Raw genomic sequence first — 16999 nt, 5'->3', positions numbered from 1 at the left:
TATGGTGTTGAAAATGAAATCAGGGAAATGAATGAATTTACACTCTGATGCACCTATCAGTGTGCTGCAGGCATAGGTGTACGGGGTCAATGTACATCAATTTATGAGCCAGAAATTACACAGATCACAGATCTTTGGCTCATCAAGTAATCATCATTCCGTGGGGCCTTCCTGATTATCATAGCATTAATGCTACATACTATGAAGCCATTATAAATAATTCAATAGGCTGTCTACCTCAATAAAGGACTTCCTTCTGCTCTCAAATCCAGTTAGTACAACATGTACTACTCTTGTGCATGATTGTCAAGGTGTTATGTCTCCACCTAAAGGTAACCCGAGGAACTGAATGAGAGTACTGCGACTGTCTTTTGAGTCCCACATGACAAATGCTTAACTGATATGCAGGATAATCATATGAACACTCCGAGCGCCATCTTAATCAGAGTCTATTATAGATTTCTGTCATATTTAATGATGTATTAGCTACAAGTGGATATGATTACAATTGTGAAATTAGTGGAATTCAAGGGGGATACTGTATGCATCCAATTAAACCCCCATTATCTATACAGCTTTTAATCAAAAAATAACATTAAGTACAAATCACCATTAACTCAGTTGTGTATTGTGCATTAGAAGTAAGGTTTTATTATTCATCTTAAACAATACATTTACATAAACCCAAGACAAATGTGCAATAATTTATGCGCTTATGCACAGAACTTTTTAAAAGTTGCAAAAAATGTCAAATAAAGCGACATTAAATAGGAAGAAAAATCACATGAACTCACTAAGTTTTTCCTTCACTTTCTCCTCAATGTTTGCATAGTATTTCATTTGGGCAAGCAACACTTTGGCAGCTTGGAGCTCTCCTGATAAAAAAAACAAAAAGAAAGAGAGTGCAAAAGGAAGTTCAATCATTGACTCATTCTCAACGACCTAAAGAAAATGTTTCAGCTTAGATCACAAAACAAACAAAGGAGTGAGTGGGAGGAACAGAAAACGTTTCAATGCAGCGTCTGAACATAATACCTTTTAGCAGGGCAGCATCTATGGCCTTTGTCAAGTCTGCCAGTTTCCCTGCAAGGGAGGAGGAGACAAGTTCCAGTTCAACAAACCACACTCGAAAACTCAGACATACCTTGTTAACATGGTTTGATGTGCGCACCATCAAGCCCCATGAAATATTTTGGTTCACAAAATGGGACACAAATAGAACAGATCACAGACAGAGAGAAATCCGTCACGAATGCATCATTCATCGGTCTCAAGTTATCTACCTTGTTGTTCTTCGCATATCAACGGTTGGTAATTATGTCCATTCTGTACGTGGTTTTAATCCTGAAGATTTTCAGCAAACCACATCGCATTTCTGATTATATTAATGGTCATCATTCATCGTTAGTGGTGGAGCATGTGATTCCCACCCTGGGTACAGTGTTGTGTTGTAGCTGATCATGTAGTAGCATCCACACAAGCTACATTTTCCCAAGCATTTCTGAAGCTCAAGCGCAGTGGTGCTTTCTGCTGCAGCTTGAAATAAAATCAAGGATCAGTACTTGACACCACCGTCATACCCAGATGTGTATGTGTGGCCAACAGAAGTGCCTCAATATGATGGTGATATCACGTATCAAATCCTCCGTCTCGTTCCTAAAACATCTCTGCGCTTGAGTCGAATTGATGGAAGTATGGCGGAGAGTGAGGAGATTAATTGATCCTGAGGGAGACCGGATTTTTATTCCTTTTCTACAGTTTGAGTTATTACATTTTGAGTTAATAAAATTAGCGTTAGACATATGTGCCTAACACTAAATTGAGCGCTGCATGTGCGCACACACATATACACACAAAGACACAGATGAACACACACTCAAAACTCGAAACCTGCTTTTTTGTTATTACGTGGAGCACATGTTCTGTTTGTTTGTCCGCTCTGATCTGCTGAAAATACGTGCCAAGTACATTTTTGACGGAAGCTGCATTGAGCAGCACTGAGGAGATCGAGCCGGGCAAGAAATCGGACACAGGAACGGCAAAGAGAATCTGGTCATTTTTCAAAATAAAACACCCTGTGCAGACCAAATCAACAAAAATTTGAGCAAGTCAACAAAATCTGTTTGGCAAAATGCTTCTGAAACGCCAAATCAACCTTTACAGCTTTAACCCCTCAAACAAAGCATGGCATTTTCTTTCTTCTATGGCTTCATTTTAATAATTCTTTCAGGCCTGTGGAGATTAAAGTACTGAATTAGCTACACATCTGACGCATCAACACGGATTAACCAGGTACATGCACTTGGCCTCCTGTGCTAATTTAAGACCACCAATCAGCTCTAATCACTCAACAACACTTTCACTCAATAAATTGAACATTTGTTGACCTTTTGTGTCTTGGCCGATCTTATTGGCTGCTTCTGGAGTCTGTGCTTCATCAAGGGCTTCATTGATCTCCATCAGCTCCATTAGAAACTCGGAATCAGCCGCGGAGTCCGTGCCCTCTTCTATCCGCATCCCCTCCAGCTCCAGCTGAAGCATAGAATGGAAGATCATTAAACTCAGCTGCTCCTTTAAATGCATGTCACTACCTTTGACTGTCAGCTGGTGAAGATGTTTGTCCGGTCAAGGCGATCAGACAGGCTGAGCTTGCAGTTATGAAAGTAAACTATTCATCAGAAGTTAAGTCAGGGATTTCAAACTCACCATATAAAGACCACGACTCAAAGGCTTAAGCAGAGTCTTGTATGCTTTGTTCACCAGAGCCGACTGGATTTCTGAATACTTCTGTTCTTTCTGCAAAAGAGGGTTCTGTTGAGTTTGCTTCCAGTGATGGAAAGCTCAGTCCATAAACATTTGTTAAAAGAGCCAAAGAAAATCTGTGTTATTGCGATTCTTAACTAACATACTGTGCATTTGGAACAGCAAATATTCACGTTAGTCAGAGATACACATCAAACTGTCACAAAAGGGAATAACACCTGAGCTATTTTACACCGTGCCATCCCAATCTATACCACTGTCATTTTTCTAAACACCAAATCCTTGGTGATGCTGACAATTAGGTGTGTGACATCCAGCTACTCTTTTGTAGTCGAGCAGTTTGGAACCCTTCAAGAGATTCAGGTGCAAGTTTGACACAACAGATGTGCGGAAACAAGCCGGGGAGGAAAATATGTTGGAATTGGTTGGCAGATCCGAGTATATTTTGCAGCTATCAGGTCTGTCAGCTCTTGTGAAAATCAATAGTCTCAAGCTCTGGCCCATGGGCCCATCGTGTGGAGCTGTCTCGGTAATAACAACCAGTGCAGTAGGTGGCTGCCTTGTATCCTTGTGTAAGTAATGAGTTTTCTATACATGATAAGAACCCTGAGGCTGGAAGATGTCTAATTAAGAAAAAATGGCCAGAGGTGCTGATAAATAAAACACAGTCGGTACAATATTGGACAGGTTGTGTGTGAAGAAGCCATTAAGGCTACCCCTCCTCTCTCACAGTCTGCTGAATATGAGTTTAGCTTTCATATCATATCATGACAACATTCTGCATTGTGCTTTTCCACCTGAGTGTACAGAATAAATTACGTGCAGAGCAACACACCTCCGCGCCTCCTCATACTCATAATGCTTATTCTTCCAAACTGCCATGCAATTTTTTTTAATGATCCACGAGGGGGAAACTGGATAATGTGAAAATTTTGTCAACTGTTCGCCGCTTTGTAAAATAACCCATAAACACTTTCCACTCTAAACTGCTCAGGCGCATTGGGGCAAGTCTTATTTCTTGCTGTGACGTTTTTAAAGCTGCACTCGAGGTTTTTATGTAAAATACAGTCCTACCTGTTTCATCAGCCGAACTGTACTTTGGACTCATGTGATTTACCAATGACATCAAACCGATTTTTCCACACACAAGTCTGGTGTTAGAGAAGTGCACTTGTCTGCCTATGAGAAGTGGCAAATCAAAAGCGAAGAGAAAGTGAAGACCACATTTATTCTCTGAACGGTGGTGAGTGAGAGCTCCAGCCAAAGACAAGGGGACAAACCAAAATGATCTCTCTTTCCTGTCTTTTCCCTTTAGTTTCCGCAGTATGGGTGAAGCTCCGAACACACTGCATCCTGCGTTTTCCCTACCGTCTTTAAACTCCACTCCCCCAGTTTGTAATGCAGGCTCTCTGTTACAGACCCGTAGGCTCGCAGCCTGATATGAAATAGCCCTGATGACATCACTATGTCATAATTGTGGTTATTTTCTGTGACAAAGCTCCTCCAGAGCCAAAGAGGATAATATTATCCAACTGTTTTCACAATACTTCTGACTTTCACTGACCTTTGTGTGTAAAATCAATGGGGTGCCCCTCTAAAATTACAGCTCTGTCAGCTGGAGTCACTAACATATTATTTCTGTTCACAAAAATGTGTGTTTATATACATTTTCTGACCATTTTATAAAGGAAATGATCAATCAATTGATGAAGAAAATAATCGGTGCTAAACAAAAATGACTTCCTACCACTTACTTTTCCGCCTCTGCCCAAATGTGCTTTTAAGTCAAAATTTGGATTTCAGCTTTAGTTGCGCCACTTATTTGAGACATAGAAGCCATTATTTATCTCTAAAAACTCTTCAAGTGAATTCAGCTGTTAAAACCACCACACTTTCTTAAATGTTACTTATTTTGTAATGACTTTTACGCACTCACCTTTCCATTTGTATCACATACCTTATTAAACTTTACTCATACTTGATTCTTTGTAACTGAAATGAAGGTAATTTAAACTTGTCCCTCTTTCTTCCTTGTAGATCTTTAAGTTATAACGTATGGTATTTTGTAATAGGCCTTTGTCCTTTTTCACAGTAGACATCTTGACATCTCATAGCAGGAAGAGCACAGTATAAATAAGTACACTATAAGGGCAGGGCAACATACAAAGACAGACAACCATTCACGCTCACATTCACACCTAAGGACAATTTAGAGTCACCAGTTAACCTAATGAGCATGTTTTTGGTCTGTGGGAGGAAGCTGGAGTGCCCGGAGAGAACCCACGCATGCACGGGAAGAACATGCAAACTTCACACAGAAAGGCCCTGCCCGACCCGGGGATTGAACTGGCGACCTTCTTGCTGTGAGGCACATGCACTACCTGCTGCCCCACCATGCCGCCCTACTCAAAAACAAATTTATGTAAATGGTTGAACAAATAGTAAGTCTTAAAACTCCACCATTTTTTATGGGTGACGGTGGCTGTTCTGAAGCAGGTGGGGACGCTCTCCTGCAACAGTGATACTTTCAAATGAGTAATAAATCAACTAGGTGACTGGCATTCGTAGACAGCCAGGGATGTCATCAGGCCAGCAGCTTTACCAACCTATTCTCATTGCCCGAGCATCAAATACCGCCCCACGGCATCTCATACAGATGCACACGGTACCCTTTAGACTCTATGAGATGCACCGTGCTTTCAGCTGACCCCAATGAAACCCATCTGCAGCAATATGAGACACCCAGAGCAACTGCTCCAGACATCCAACAAGTTCCCATCCCAGTCACACACAAAGCCGTCCTGCCAGAAAGCCTTTGCAATGCTGGTTAATGTTGTGAAATGGTTGCAGTTTGATTAGATTTGTGCACCAAAACCACTTGGTTAGATATAAGAAAAGACTGTTTCTCACAGGACACGAACACCTTGATCTTTAGACTATGTCACCCTGCTCTGAGCGCCTAAAACTGCTGCAGATGGGTTCACATTGGAGCTATTTTAAAGCTGAGGGGCGTGACAAAGCATCTCTGTTCGATGCCCTACGAATGAAACCAACCTACTCATATTTACCCCTTGATGCCAGTTTTCTGTGTTGCTGCTCTAGCAGTGCTGTATGCTTCCTTGTCAGCTGACTGAAAGGCTTTCTGGTTGGGTAATGATTTGACTGTCTTTGTGATCACCACATCATCAACATATTTGCTGAAGTGTGTTGTCACTGTTGATGTATTTTCTTCAAGATAGACGCAGTTCCCCTGAGAGGCAGCATCTCAGAACATGTACCGTTGTGAGCACTAAGTAGGAGAGTAAGTAGGCAGCAGAAGCAGTTCCATTTTTTTTTTGCAGGCTTTCCACTTGTCTATTCTCCTTTTTTTTGAATGTTCAGCTTTTGATTCATTGAACTTGCCTGCCTTGACCTTGTTTGATACGCAAAGCTGCCTAAATTTGCCCTAATTTGTCAATGCCTTTTAACAAACCCATCATTCAACTTTGCCCAGAGTTATTCCCTCGGCCAAATCACAATGAATCACACCAACAAAACACAAATGCACAGTCATCTGGAGTAATAGGGACACAGGGTCAAACCCAATTTCCTGTGTCACACTTATATTAAGAGATAGGACAGCCTCAGCTGAGTCATAATCCATGTTACTCAACTGCTCTTTATTCAGAGCCCCCTGACACCCCCCTCCCTACCACAGATTTCTGGCTGAAGTTGTCTGGATGTAGAGACCGCTGGAGCCGCAAGTAGCTTTTCTGCAGCTTTTGTGTGTCCAGTGTGAATGTGTAGTCACTGAAAAGAGGCAACACACAGTAACGTGAAATGCTTTGCTCACAGGCTGACTTCATACATAAAATGGTCAAGAGTAAGTCAGCGGATTATGATAAATGAGATAAGACACTTACCAATCCAGAATCTTAAAGAAGGATGTCCCTTCTTCAGGGGGCTGGAGTGCCTTGCATAACATGCAGAAGAATACAGGTGTTGTATGAAGAGGCTGATTGCAGTTCCAGCAGCTCAGTTTACTCTGACCAGCACAGTAATTCCTGGATGAACTGACTGGATTATTGTAGTAAACAAGCGTTCTTTCCTTTCTCAGGGCTTTGAAGTTCGCGTGGCTCTGCCATGTGTCTTTCTTTGGGACGCTGGTGGACATACACTGTGCTGAACATGTAACAGCTTTATAAACACACTGTCGGTTCGTCATCAGCCGGTTTGGGTGCAGTAAAGCCCGGGATTCGGACAACATCCGCCAGGAGTTCAATGGCAACATTGCCGAAATTAAAATACACACTCTGATGCTGTTGTAGAATGAATCAAACCATAAAACACTCTACTCACAGCCAAAACAAGAACATCTCTTTTCCAGGGAGGGAGAGGAAGAGTGCTCTTGCTCTGCGTTTGACAAAAGCATCACAGTGCCACCTGTCGTTGTGGCGGTGTAGAGGAGCTCTGTTCGGGAGGCGCTGGAAAAAACAGCTAGCAGACTGGGCTGCTAGCAACAGTGAACGCAATCTATTAGCTATCTATTTTTATTAAAGTAGAGTTGGAATTGACCGTAGCACACCAAACGTAGTAAGTTGAACATCATAGTAGTTTAATACATGCTAGTAATGTATCACTGCAATTTTAATTTTAGTGTTTGATAAGATGTAAACTTCAGTTGACAGAGCCGGTGCTCGATATGTAGTTAGCAAGGTTAGCTCACTAGCTAACAGCTGCTTAGCTTAGTTTGCTAACGGGTTTTAACAGCAAAAAATGTGTTTGCTTTTGGTGCTGATAAGTACCTTGCAGTCGGATGTCAGCGTACTTCCTCAAATCTAGGGTGTCACGTTATTTAATGATATACACTAAAATAACACCTAGTTTTAACTTTCTGTTCAGCGCCTGCTGAGCTACCTAGCCAGATGACAAAGACATCCCATGCTAACGCTAACACGTTACGAGCGGAGACTGATGGAGTCGGTGCACCCATGTAGTCAACAAATGTATCTGACAACACAAGTCATAATTGGTAAAATATATTACACTCTCCTTAAAAAGAGCCATAACCCGTCAAACGACCAACATCGTTTATTGTAAGCTGATCATAACTTGTTAATAGGCATGCAGGGAACTTTCTTGACGCTGTAGTATGTCACTCCTGAGTACACTAGAAAATGCTGTAACCACATTTCCATCGTTTAATGTCTTTGTCAGGTTTTCAATTCAATCCCATGGCGATGAGAGAGGCAATGGTCCATGAAGAGTTTTGGATACACAGAGAGTGGCTTGTCCACCAGGGACATCATCAGGCATTGGAGCACAGATAACACCTCCAAACTGGTGAGTGTTTTGTTTACTGTGTGTACTTGTTGCTGCTACATCGTCTAATCCAACCCAGGCTACCACACTGGAATAGCTGTTATGTTTGCAAAAGTTTCTCTGAACTGGGGCCAGCCTAAATATGCTTATTTGGCCAAGGATCAGACTAGGCATTGTGACTCCTGGCCTTAACAGTTTCCTAACAAAGTACAAGTTCTGATGAATGCCAAGTCCAGACTCCTGTCGTGTGTGTGTCAGTATGTGTTTTTGGGGGAGGTGGGGGTGCAAAAGGTGATGGTAGAGTATTCCAGAGAGACACTGGTTGGAGACAGCAGCTTCCATAAGGTAAACAGGATCTCCTCCTGAAGGTCAAGGGAGGTGCTTCTCAAGGCCCCCACAGACAATACTCTGGGTATTATTAACGGAAATGGCTAAGAATAGAGAGCAGCCGAGCAAGGTGGCTCCTCTGGCGGCCGTGTTGTTTGGATTAAACAAGCCAAAACGGAACATCATCTTTAGAAGAGTGACTTCTCAAGCTTACGTGCAGGGTGTGTCACACTCACACAAGGCTAGAGGTTGATTTGGATGGCTTTATCTGGCTCTGATGCACAGCAGCGGCAAAGGAGTACTTGTGGATCGCTTTTAACTGTTTATGTATGGAGTTATTGTGCTTTACAGTTTGGATTCGTAAGTAGAACTATTTTTCAAGTGTGTTAAGAGCATGTTTATCTATCCTTGCACACAAATTATGTTGTTAATGTGTTTTTTTAGTTTGGTTATACTGCAAACCAAAAACTTGGCGTTATAACGTAAGTGGATAAGGGTTAGGGTTAGGGTCCTATGGTATGGTATGTGTAATTTTAGTTCACAGTATCGATATGTAACACAGTTTCTGGAACATAAATTAAAGCTTGTTCATGGATAAAATCACCATACAGTATTGTGTGGTGTGGCTTAATCCAGCAAATTTAATACTTTGGAAGGTACTTCATTACATTGATGCATACATTATTTAATTATTCAATTCTGCCATGATGCAGTTCTGGTCATTGATTAGCAACAGTGCACACAGCAATGTTAAGAGATAGATGCCATAGTATAAACAGTATGGCAAAATCTTTGATGGCAGTATGTATCATGGTATCACCTCCTTAAGTTAATAGTTCTGCATCTATACCATGGATCAGTATCAGCACCATCACTGACACACAGGGTATTAGCTGGTAGTGACAGATCTGTGTTACTGGTTCTTTATCGCTGTTGTTATTGTGTAACAGTGCAATTTTACAAACCTTATTCAACTTTTCCTAATTTTCTAAATACTATCACAGTACTGAAGTATTTACTTTAGCAGTCATAATCTTCATCAGAAGAGGGAGAGCAGGATCAGTGCACCCCTGCTAGTTCAGGTGTCCTCCCAATGAAAAGAAGGCACATAGGTTTTTCTTGATAGAGCCAATCTGAAATGATTGTTCTGTTAATTTACTCATTTATAATGTTTATAGCCCAAACACTCATTCAAGGCATATTTGTTTTTGTTTTTTTCTTTCAACAGTCCTCTAATTCTTCACCTAAATGGTTTGTATAGACTGAATTAAAATGCAGACAAATTAACTTGATATTTTATTGATGACTGGTTTGCCATTTGTCGAGTACACCTGAAATGCTATGTCCAGTATGACACCCCCTTTGAAAGCAAGATTAATTGTGTCTGTTAAACAATAGTTAAATCAATAACATGGTAGCCCACTCAGTGAAGTCAATCAGGCAGTTCTTTGTCACAACAAGCATGAATCTCTATTTCATTACTCCTGGCAGCCTTCAAATTAACCGTCTGCAAAGTCCTGATGTATGACCTTGTTAGTTGCATTCGAGTATTGATTTGCCGTCTTGGTATTGTGTTGTGGTTCAGATAAAGGCTTCGCATTATGAAGAGGGAGATTTTTCCTTCTGATTTTGTAGAAAGCCATATCTGACACATTTTAGTGTTTTTCAAGGTTATAGAATTCATTATATCACTGGACTCACTTATGATTATATCTTCATCTGCTTTTTTCCACAGATAAACCATGATCCCCATCACTGAGCTGCGGTACTTTGTGGACACACAGCCAGCATACCGCATCCTGAAACCATGGTGGGATGTCTTCACAGACTACATCTCCATTGTTATGCTTATGATTTCTGTGTTCGGGGGGACACTGCAGGTCACCCAGGACAAGATGATCTGCCTGCCCTGCAAATGGGTGGTCAATCAGACCTGCAAGAAGAACTTCAACTCTACACTCTCTGCATCATTGTTCTTGGAGCCCAAAGGGATCCAGTATGATCTGGACCGCCACCAGTACAACTATGTGGATGCTGTGTGCTATGAGAACAGATTGCACTGGTTTGCAAAGTATTTTCCTTACCTAGTGTTACTTCACACCCTTATTTTTTTAGCTTGCAGCAACTTTTGGTTTAAGTTCCCACGGACTAGTTCCAAACTAGAGCACTTTGTTTCCATCTTGTTGAAATGTTTTGACTCCCCATGGACAACTAGGGCACTGTCAGAAACGGTGGTTGAAGAGAGTGACCCAAAGCCGATGAAAATGAATGGCTCAATGGACCACAAGGAGTCTGTTATCAGTGAGGATGTTGAAGCAAGCGTTCCTATGCTCCAAAGAACAAAGACACGCTTTGAGCAGGGCATAGTAGATAGAACAGAAACAGGGGTTTTGGACAAGAAAGAGGGCGAACAGGCTAAAGCCCTGTTTGAAAAAGTGAAGAAGTTCCGTATACATGTTGAAGAAGGAGACATTGTGTACAGACTGTACATCCGTCAGACCATCATCAAAGTCATTAAGTTTATTTTGATAATCTGCTACACAGGGTATTACGTGCACGATATTAAATTCAGCGTTGACTGTTCGGTAAATATAGAGAGTCTGACGGGATACAGTGTGTACCGCTGTGCTCACCCGCTGGCTACACTTTTTAAAATCTTAGCCTGTTTCTACATTAGCTTAGTGGTGGTGTATGGTTTGATCTGCATGTACACACTGTGCTGGATGCTTCGGCGCTCTCTAAAGAAGTACTCTTTTGAGTCCATACGGGAAGAGAGCAGCTACAGTGACATACCCGATGTGAAGAATGACTTTGCTTTCATGATGCACATGATAGATCAGTATGACCCTCTGTACTCTAAACGTTTTGCTGTGTTCCTGTCGGAAGTGAGCGAAAATAAGCTGAGGCAGCTCAACCTCAACAATGAGTGGACACTGGACAAGCTCAGGCAAAGGATTACCAAGAACTCTCAGGAGAAGTTGGAGTTGCACCTTTTCATGCTGAGCGGCATTCCAGACACAGTATTTGACCTGATGGAGCTGGAGGTTCTTAAACTGGAGCTTATCCCCGATGTCACCATCCCCCCAATCATCGCCCAGCTGGTCAACATGCGAGAGATGTGGCTCTACCATACACCAGCCAAAATCGAAGCTCCCGCACTAGCTTTTTTGCGTGAGAACTTGAAGTCTTTACACATTAAGTTCACTGACATTAAAGAGATTCCCTTATGGATATACAGTTTGAAGAATCTTAGTGAACTTCATCTAACAGGGAATCTCAGTGCGGAGAACAACCGTTACATTGTCATTGATGGGCTCCGGGAGCTCAAGAGGCTCAAAGTTCTTCGTCTGAAGAGCAATCTCACCAAGCTACCTCAGGTGGTGACTGATGTGGGCATGCACCTCCAGAAGCTTTCCATCAATAATGAAGGCACCAAGCTGATGGTGCTCAACAGCCTGAAGAAGATGGTGAACCTGACGGAACTAGAGCTCATTCGCTGTGATCTCGAGCGCATACCGCACTCAATCTTCAGCTTGCATAACTTGCAAGAGATTGATCTGAAGGACAACAACCTGAAGACCATCGAGGAGATCATTAGCTTCCAGCACCTTCATCGGCTGGTCTGCCTTAAGCTCTGGTACAACCAGATCGCCTATATTCCCATCCAGATTGGCACGCTGACCAACCTGGAGAAACTATACCTGAACAGAAACAAGATTGAGAAGATCCCCAGCCAGTTGTTTTATTGCCGCAAGCTGCGTTTCCTGGACTTGAGCCATAACAACTTAACATATATCCCTACAGATATTGGCTTCCTCCAGAATCTTCAGTACCTGGCAGTGACTGCCAACAGGGTGAGTAGTTGAATAATCACTTTTAAATTTGTGTACATGACAAGTTTTTTTACCCTTACGGTTTGTATGCTGCTGAAAATATTTTAATGTTACAAATTCAAATTTTTCTCCATTTTTCTTCCGTCACAACATCCTCCCCCACCTTGAAATGAAGATTGAGAGCCTGCCCAATGAGCTGTTCCAGTGCAAGAAGCTTCGCACTTTGAACTTGGGGAACAATTGCCTGCAGTCCCTGCCGTCACGGTTTGGAGAGCTGACTGGGCTGACACAGCTAGAGCTGAGAGGAAACCGTCTGGAGTGTCTGCCCGTGGAGCTGGGCGAGTGCCGACAGCTGAAGAGAACTGGTCTTGTGGTAGAGGAGGACCTTTTCAACACCCTGCCCACAGAGGTCAAGGAACAGTTATGGAAAGTCGACAAAGAACAGGCTTGAACAGGTCTGTGGCTGTGAGTGAAATAACGGATACTGACCAACAAGGCCCTGACACAGGAGTGAATGCCGATACTGTCCCAGAGGGCATGTTGAAGCAGGCAGTAGTCCTGCTGCAGTGTACTGCCAGTAAGGTTGGGTATCGAGAACCAGTGCCAGCTTGGCAGAGCTCGAGTACTGTTAGCTTCAGGGTGGTCTTTTAATTCTTAATTGTGTTGATTTTCTGTCCTTTACAAACAGCCTATCAGGCCAGTAGAGACGCTTTTCAGTAATAATGTAGCAGTCACATTGTGATCAGTAGCATGCGTTTACATTATATGCTTCTCGGTTTGATGGAGAAGTGAAAAAAGTGTGGGCCAGCTTTGTTACAGACATAAAAAGAAGTTGAACAAAGTTTCCACTGTTCCCACTATAACATCAGGTTGAATCATTGTGTATCAAACTGCAACCATCATTTGTTTCACTTAAGTTAAATCGTATCAAACTCCCAACTCCCAACATGCAAAGGAATTCATCACAAACTCGTGACAGGCGAGAGGCTGTATCTCTCGTTTTTTATTTTTAGGGAAGAAAATCTTTTGCTGGTGTTCCCTCGCAGTATTTGACATATGATTATTTCACCACATGTCATATTTGTATAAACAGTACCAGTCACAAGCAAACTGCACAGTCATGTTAGCATCTTATAAGTTGGTTATAGTGACTGTTCCGTCTCTTTTAACTCACATCTGTTGTCCACCGCTGCTCTGACATTAGTCGCAGCTCTGCTGGTCATTATTTTTCTGCTGGAGAGGGATGACCATGGCCTTGAATTACCTTCATGTGAGCTAAAAAGCTGAAAATCATGAAAGGACAGTATGACGTGAAATTACAAATCAGGGATAATTAATGATGAGTCATGTCATCAGTCATAGTGCATTTGACCTACAGTTGTAGCACTTGAGGAAAAGCGGTTATACTACTGAATGCTACACAGTGGACTTGTATTACAAGACGTCACCCCCATGCAATTATATTGGTGGAGCATCCTGCCAGCGTGCAGATACCCAACCCTTACTGCCAGTATACCAGTGGGAATTCTGTTTCATGGGCATGCTGCATCCACATTGTTTGTTTGCAAGGAATTGCACAAAACAAACTGAACAAATCTGGGGAAAATGCTGAAAATGTTTTGAATGAGTTGAGTTTGCGTCAAAAGAATTAAACGTTTATGCAGGACAACACAGTATTGGCACTGAAATGTAGCCTCCAAACATTGATAATATGTCATCAAACGTGCTAACACTCGACTGAAACACTAGATTGGTTGATTCCCCTGTCTGTGGTGTATATGAAGCATTTGGTTGACTTGTATGTCCTGATACTTCAGTGTTATTGTCTGCAAATGACAAGTAAAAGAACCAAATATGTCTTCAAATATGTGTTCCAACACCTGGCCTTGTGTTAATTTCAGTTTCTTCAAACATTGTTTATTAATTAATTAATTAGTATGATGTTTCTACCTTGATAGGATAGTGTGCGATTACAGCCATCTTTAAAAATATTTTAATTGCTTTGTGAGATTCATTAAGGTGAGGTGAATACGGAATTTAATCTGAGTTTCTTATGTTAAAAAAACAAAAAACATAGCATTACGGTCCAAAATGGCCATTAATGAAACTTAATTGTAACGAAATCTCAAGTTTTAGCTTTGACGTCAAAAAGCTTAAAGCTTAAAAAAACAACAACAAAAAAAAACAAAACAAGCAACATTCCAGATCACGAACAGAAAAATTGGAATTAATTTGTCATTGGCAAGAAAGATCAGGTGACATTTTGGAAAAAAGTCTGGCTTTCAGGTCAGTTGCCTTAACTTTAATTCACTCCCTCTGTGCTCTGTACTGTGTCTGTTATTTTTTTTTTTATTGTGGTATCTGTGGAGTTCAAAACAAATCGTACTCTTGACCATGTTTAGATGCATTTAAATGTCTTTAAAGCTGCACTAGGCTGCCCTGCCCCAAATGCTAATGGGAGCAAAAGGACAGTTTGCTGTTTGTTTTACATTTAGCTCTAATGTTTCATGTGATCACTTCATGTGGGCTTTTCTTGACACCAGTAATCAGTATGGGCAAACAAAAGAGACATATGCTGTCTCAAATGTGATTAATGAGACATTTTTTGTGTTGAAGCCTCACAGCATTGGCTGTGTTAACTTTATTTCTGCGTAAAAGTCTGCCCTGGTGCAGCTTTAACGCTCTTAACCAGTGCTGCTGACAACTTAATAGAGAGTACAAGATGGTTTAGATTTTAAATACAGACTGACACAATCTCATTTTGGGAATCTAAATTTTAAATTATTATTGTTATTGTTATTGTTATTTGATGGATTTTTTTGTTTGTGTGGGAGTTTTATTTTTGCCAGATACACTCACCTCTTATGGAAACTGTTCCCTGCCAGGGGAAAAAAGACAAAAAACTAGAAAGTATTTTAAAAATGCTCAGTCAAAGTTACAAAGTAAGGTCTAATTTACCAAGTTGGATCTAAGAGTTAGTTGAACCTGGGAAGTAAACATTTTGTCTGTCATTTCTGTTTTTTATGTCCTGTCGTAAATGGGCCGTCATACTTTTCAGGTCCAATGAGCTAACTGTTGGTTATTTCTTTGGTTTCAAAGTGTGTTCAATTGTCGAGAAATGTTACTAAATAACAGTAGTCGTTAAATACTTTTTGCCTGAGAGTGACTTTCCTGCACTTGTGTTTTGCCACAGTAAGCAGCACGATGCTAAAAATATGGAATTCAAGATCAATGCACAGCTCTGACACAGCACAACACGCATCAGGGGTTCTTTGCCCCAATGGGAAAAAAACAAAAAACAAAAAAAACAACAGTTTATGTTTTAATAAACCTAACAGCAAAGAAAACCTGGACAGTAGCAATATGCAGAGCAGTAACAGTAACTGGGTTGAAAAGCATAGGAATAGTAAAAGCTATGTACATTTATTTCAATAACATGTCTAACTATGCTATATTGTGCAATATCGCCTTTATTTGAACTATGTAAAGGTTAGTAGTGATGTAGTTTTCTGATGTGCATGGGCATTCTTTGTGTCACATTTGTTTTACTAAGGTGATGGTGAGAGTTTCAAACTGAGTAGATTAGAGGTGATTTTTTGGTCCTAGAGAATGCTTTTGCACTACAACACCTCTCCCACAAGTTACATTTACATAAATGCTAATAATGGTATACAGCTGACTGTATACAACACATTTTGTGTGTTTTCTGATATGGGAAGGTTCAACTCTGTGACTGCCAGCCATGAGATTACAGTTGTATTCTGTTGTTTCGTGTAAGGGTTTGGAGGTTTTTTGTTTGTCTTCTAGAGAAACTCATAGAGAAAAAGAATTTTGGTCCTCACATTTAACTCCCACCTGGAGCAGCAATACACCTCTACTCGATTAAGACAATCAACTACACTAATTAAGATTAACATGAGAAAGCTAATGTCACATGTGGAGCACTGCAAGTGAAATGGTCAGTATATTAAAACATACATTGTATAGGTTGATAGTAAAGTGGTATCAGTAACTAGTTGAGCTCGTCTCAGTTATTTTGAGTCTTTTTGTTCTCCTTTTCCCTCCTTTTGTATCACTGATATTTTTCATTTTGACAGCTGTTAGTATATTACAATATAACTAAATTTCTCAGGAAGCCAGCTAGTACTCATTTCTTTTTTGAGTTGATTGCCTATTTTTATTACACCCGGTATTTTTATTAATTTAAACGTTTGTTTTATAAAATTAAAGTTTTATATGCATTTCTATACATTCTTTTCTAGTTTTGGTGTATTTAATATTGACTGCTGATTTGAAGCAAAACGTGTTTGTGTTTTTCAAGAAACCACTTGGTTTAACCTCGATTCTGTGTTTTCATCAGTGACCATATAAAAAAACTGAGCTGTGTTGTTTCTGAATTATGTCTTCATCGTGATTAGCACAGATGGAGTGTGTGTGTGACTGTTGTCCATGTGTGTATGTTGGCATGATGAGACTTTCTCACCCCTTGATGTTCATCTTTGTTCTTACTCCTTGTAAAATCGTCATGTCTGGGTACAGAATCTTTACTTCTTTTTTTTTTCTCTCAACATTTCCCAACTCAAATCCAACGGTCATGTACAAATTGGTCTTAATGGAGTGTTTGGTTGCCAAAAGTTTTTCATTAATAAGGAAATCATCAATGCATCAGTATTTACATGAATGATTTAACAGTGAATAATCTGTTTGAACATGTGTCCCATCCTCTTCTGCACACCATCCTCTAGAGATAAAATAAAATGAACTTGGTCAATCAC

General features: G+C 40.8%; 2 protein-coding genes across 3 annotated transcripts in view; one reads left to right on the top strand and one right to left on the bottom strand.

Moving 5' to 3' along the window:
* hscb (HscB mitochondrial iron-sulfur cluster cochaperone) overlaps positions 1 to 7691 on the bottom strand; it is a 22874-nt gene extending 15183 nt beyond the window's left edge. Inside the window, exons 1-6 of one of the 2 annotated variants that reach the window (XM_070964332.1) lie at positions 6666 to 7691; positions 6456 to 6552; positions 2707 to 2796; positions 2388 to 2532; positions 1036 to 1083; positions 627 to 875 (exon numbers count right to left, since the gene is read on the bottom strand). In XM_070964332.1, coding sequence (XP_070820433.1) covers positions 781 to 875; positions 1036 to 1083; positions 2388 to 2532; positions 2707 to 2796; positions 6456 to 6552; positions 6666 to 7033 — 843 coding nt within the window. In that variant the 5' untranslated portion in view covers positions 7034 to 7691 and the 3' untranslated portion in view covers positions 627 to 780. Of the gene's footprint in view, positions 1 to 626; positions 876 to 1035; positions 1084 to 2387; positions 2533 to 2706; positions 2797 to 6455; positions 6553 to 6665 lie in introns of those variants that run through there. The other variant, XM_070964331.1, reaches the window with a different exon arrangement.
* Positions 7207 to 16999, top strand: lrrc8ab (leucine rich repeat containing 8 VRAC subunit Ab). The gene is made up of 4 exons (XM_070964330.1): positions 7207 to 7335; positions 7960 to 8085; positions 10127 to 12245; positions 12400 to 16999. Exons 3-4 carry the CDS (start codon positions 10134 to 10136, stop codon positions 12673 to 12675), a joined length of 2388 nt encoding a protein of 795 aa, XP_070820431.1. The 5' UTR covers positions 7207 to 7335; positions 7960 to 8085; positions 10127 to 10133; the 3' UTR covers positions 12676 to 16999.

This window comes from Chaetodon trifascialis, chromosome 6 (assembly GCF_039877785.1).
Source record: "Chaetodon trifascialis isolate fChaTrf1 chromosome 6, fChaTrf1.hap1, whole genome shotgun sequence".
NCBI lineage: Eukaryota > Metazoa > Chordata > Actinopteri > Chaetodontiformes > Chaetodontidae > Chaetodon > Chaetodon trifascialis.
The sequence above is the reverse complement of the archived record's forward strand: the minus strand, read 5'-3'. Positions and strand labels throughout refer to the sequence as shown.

Coding starts and splice junctions, on each gene's coding strand:
- lrrc8ab (XM_070964330.1), top strand. CDS start 10,134: ATGATCCCCATCACTGAGCTGCGGTACTTTGTGGACACACAGCCAGCA. Junction 12,246..12,399: donor TGGCAGTGACTGCCAACAGG/GTGAGTAGTTGA, acceptor CTTGAAATGAAG/ATTGAGAGCCTGCCCAATGA.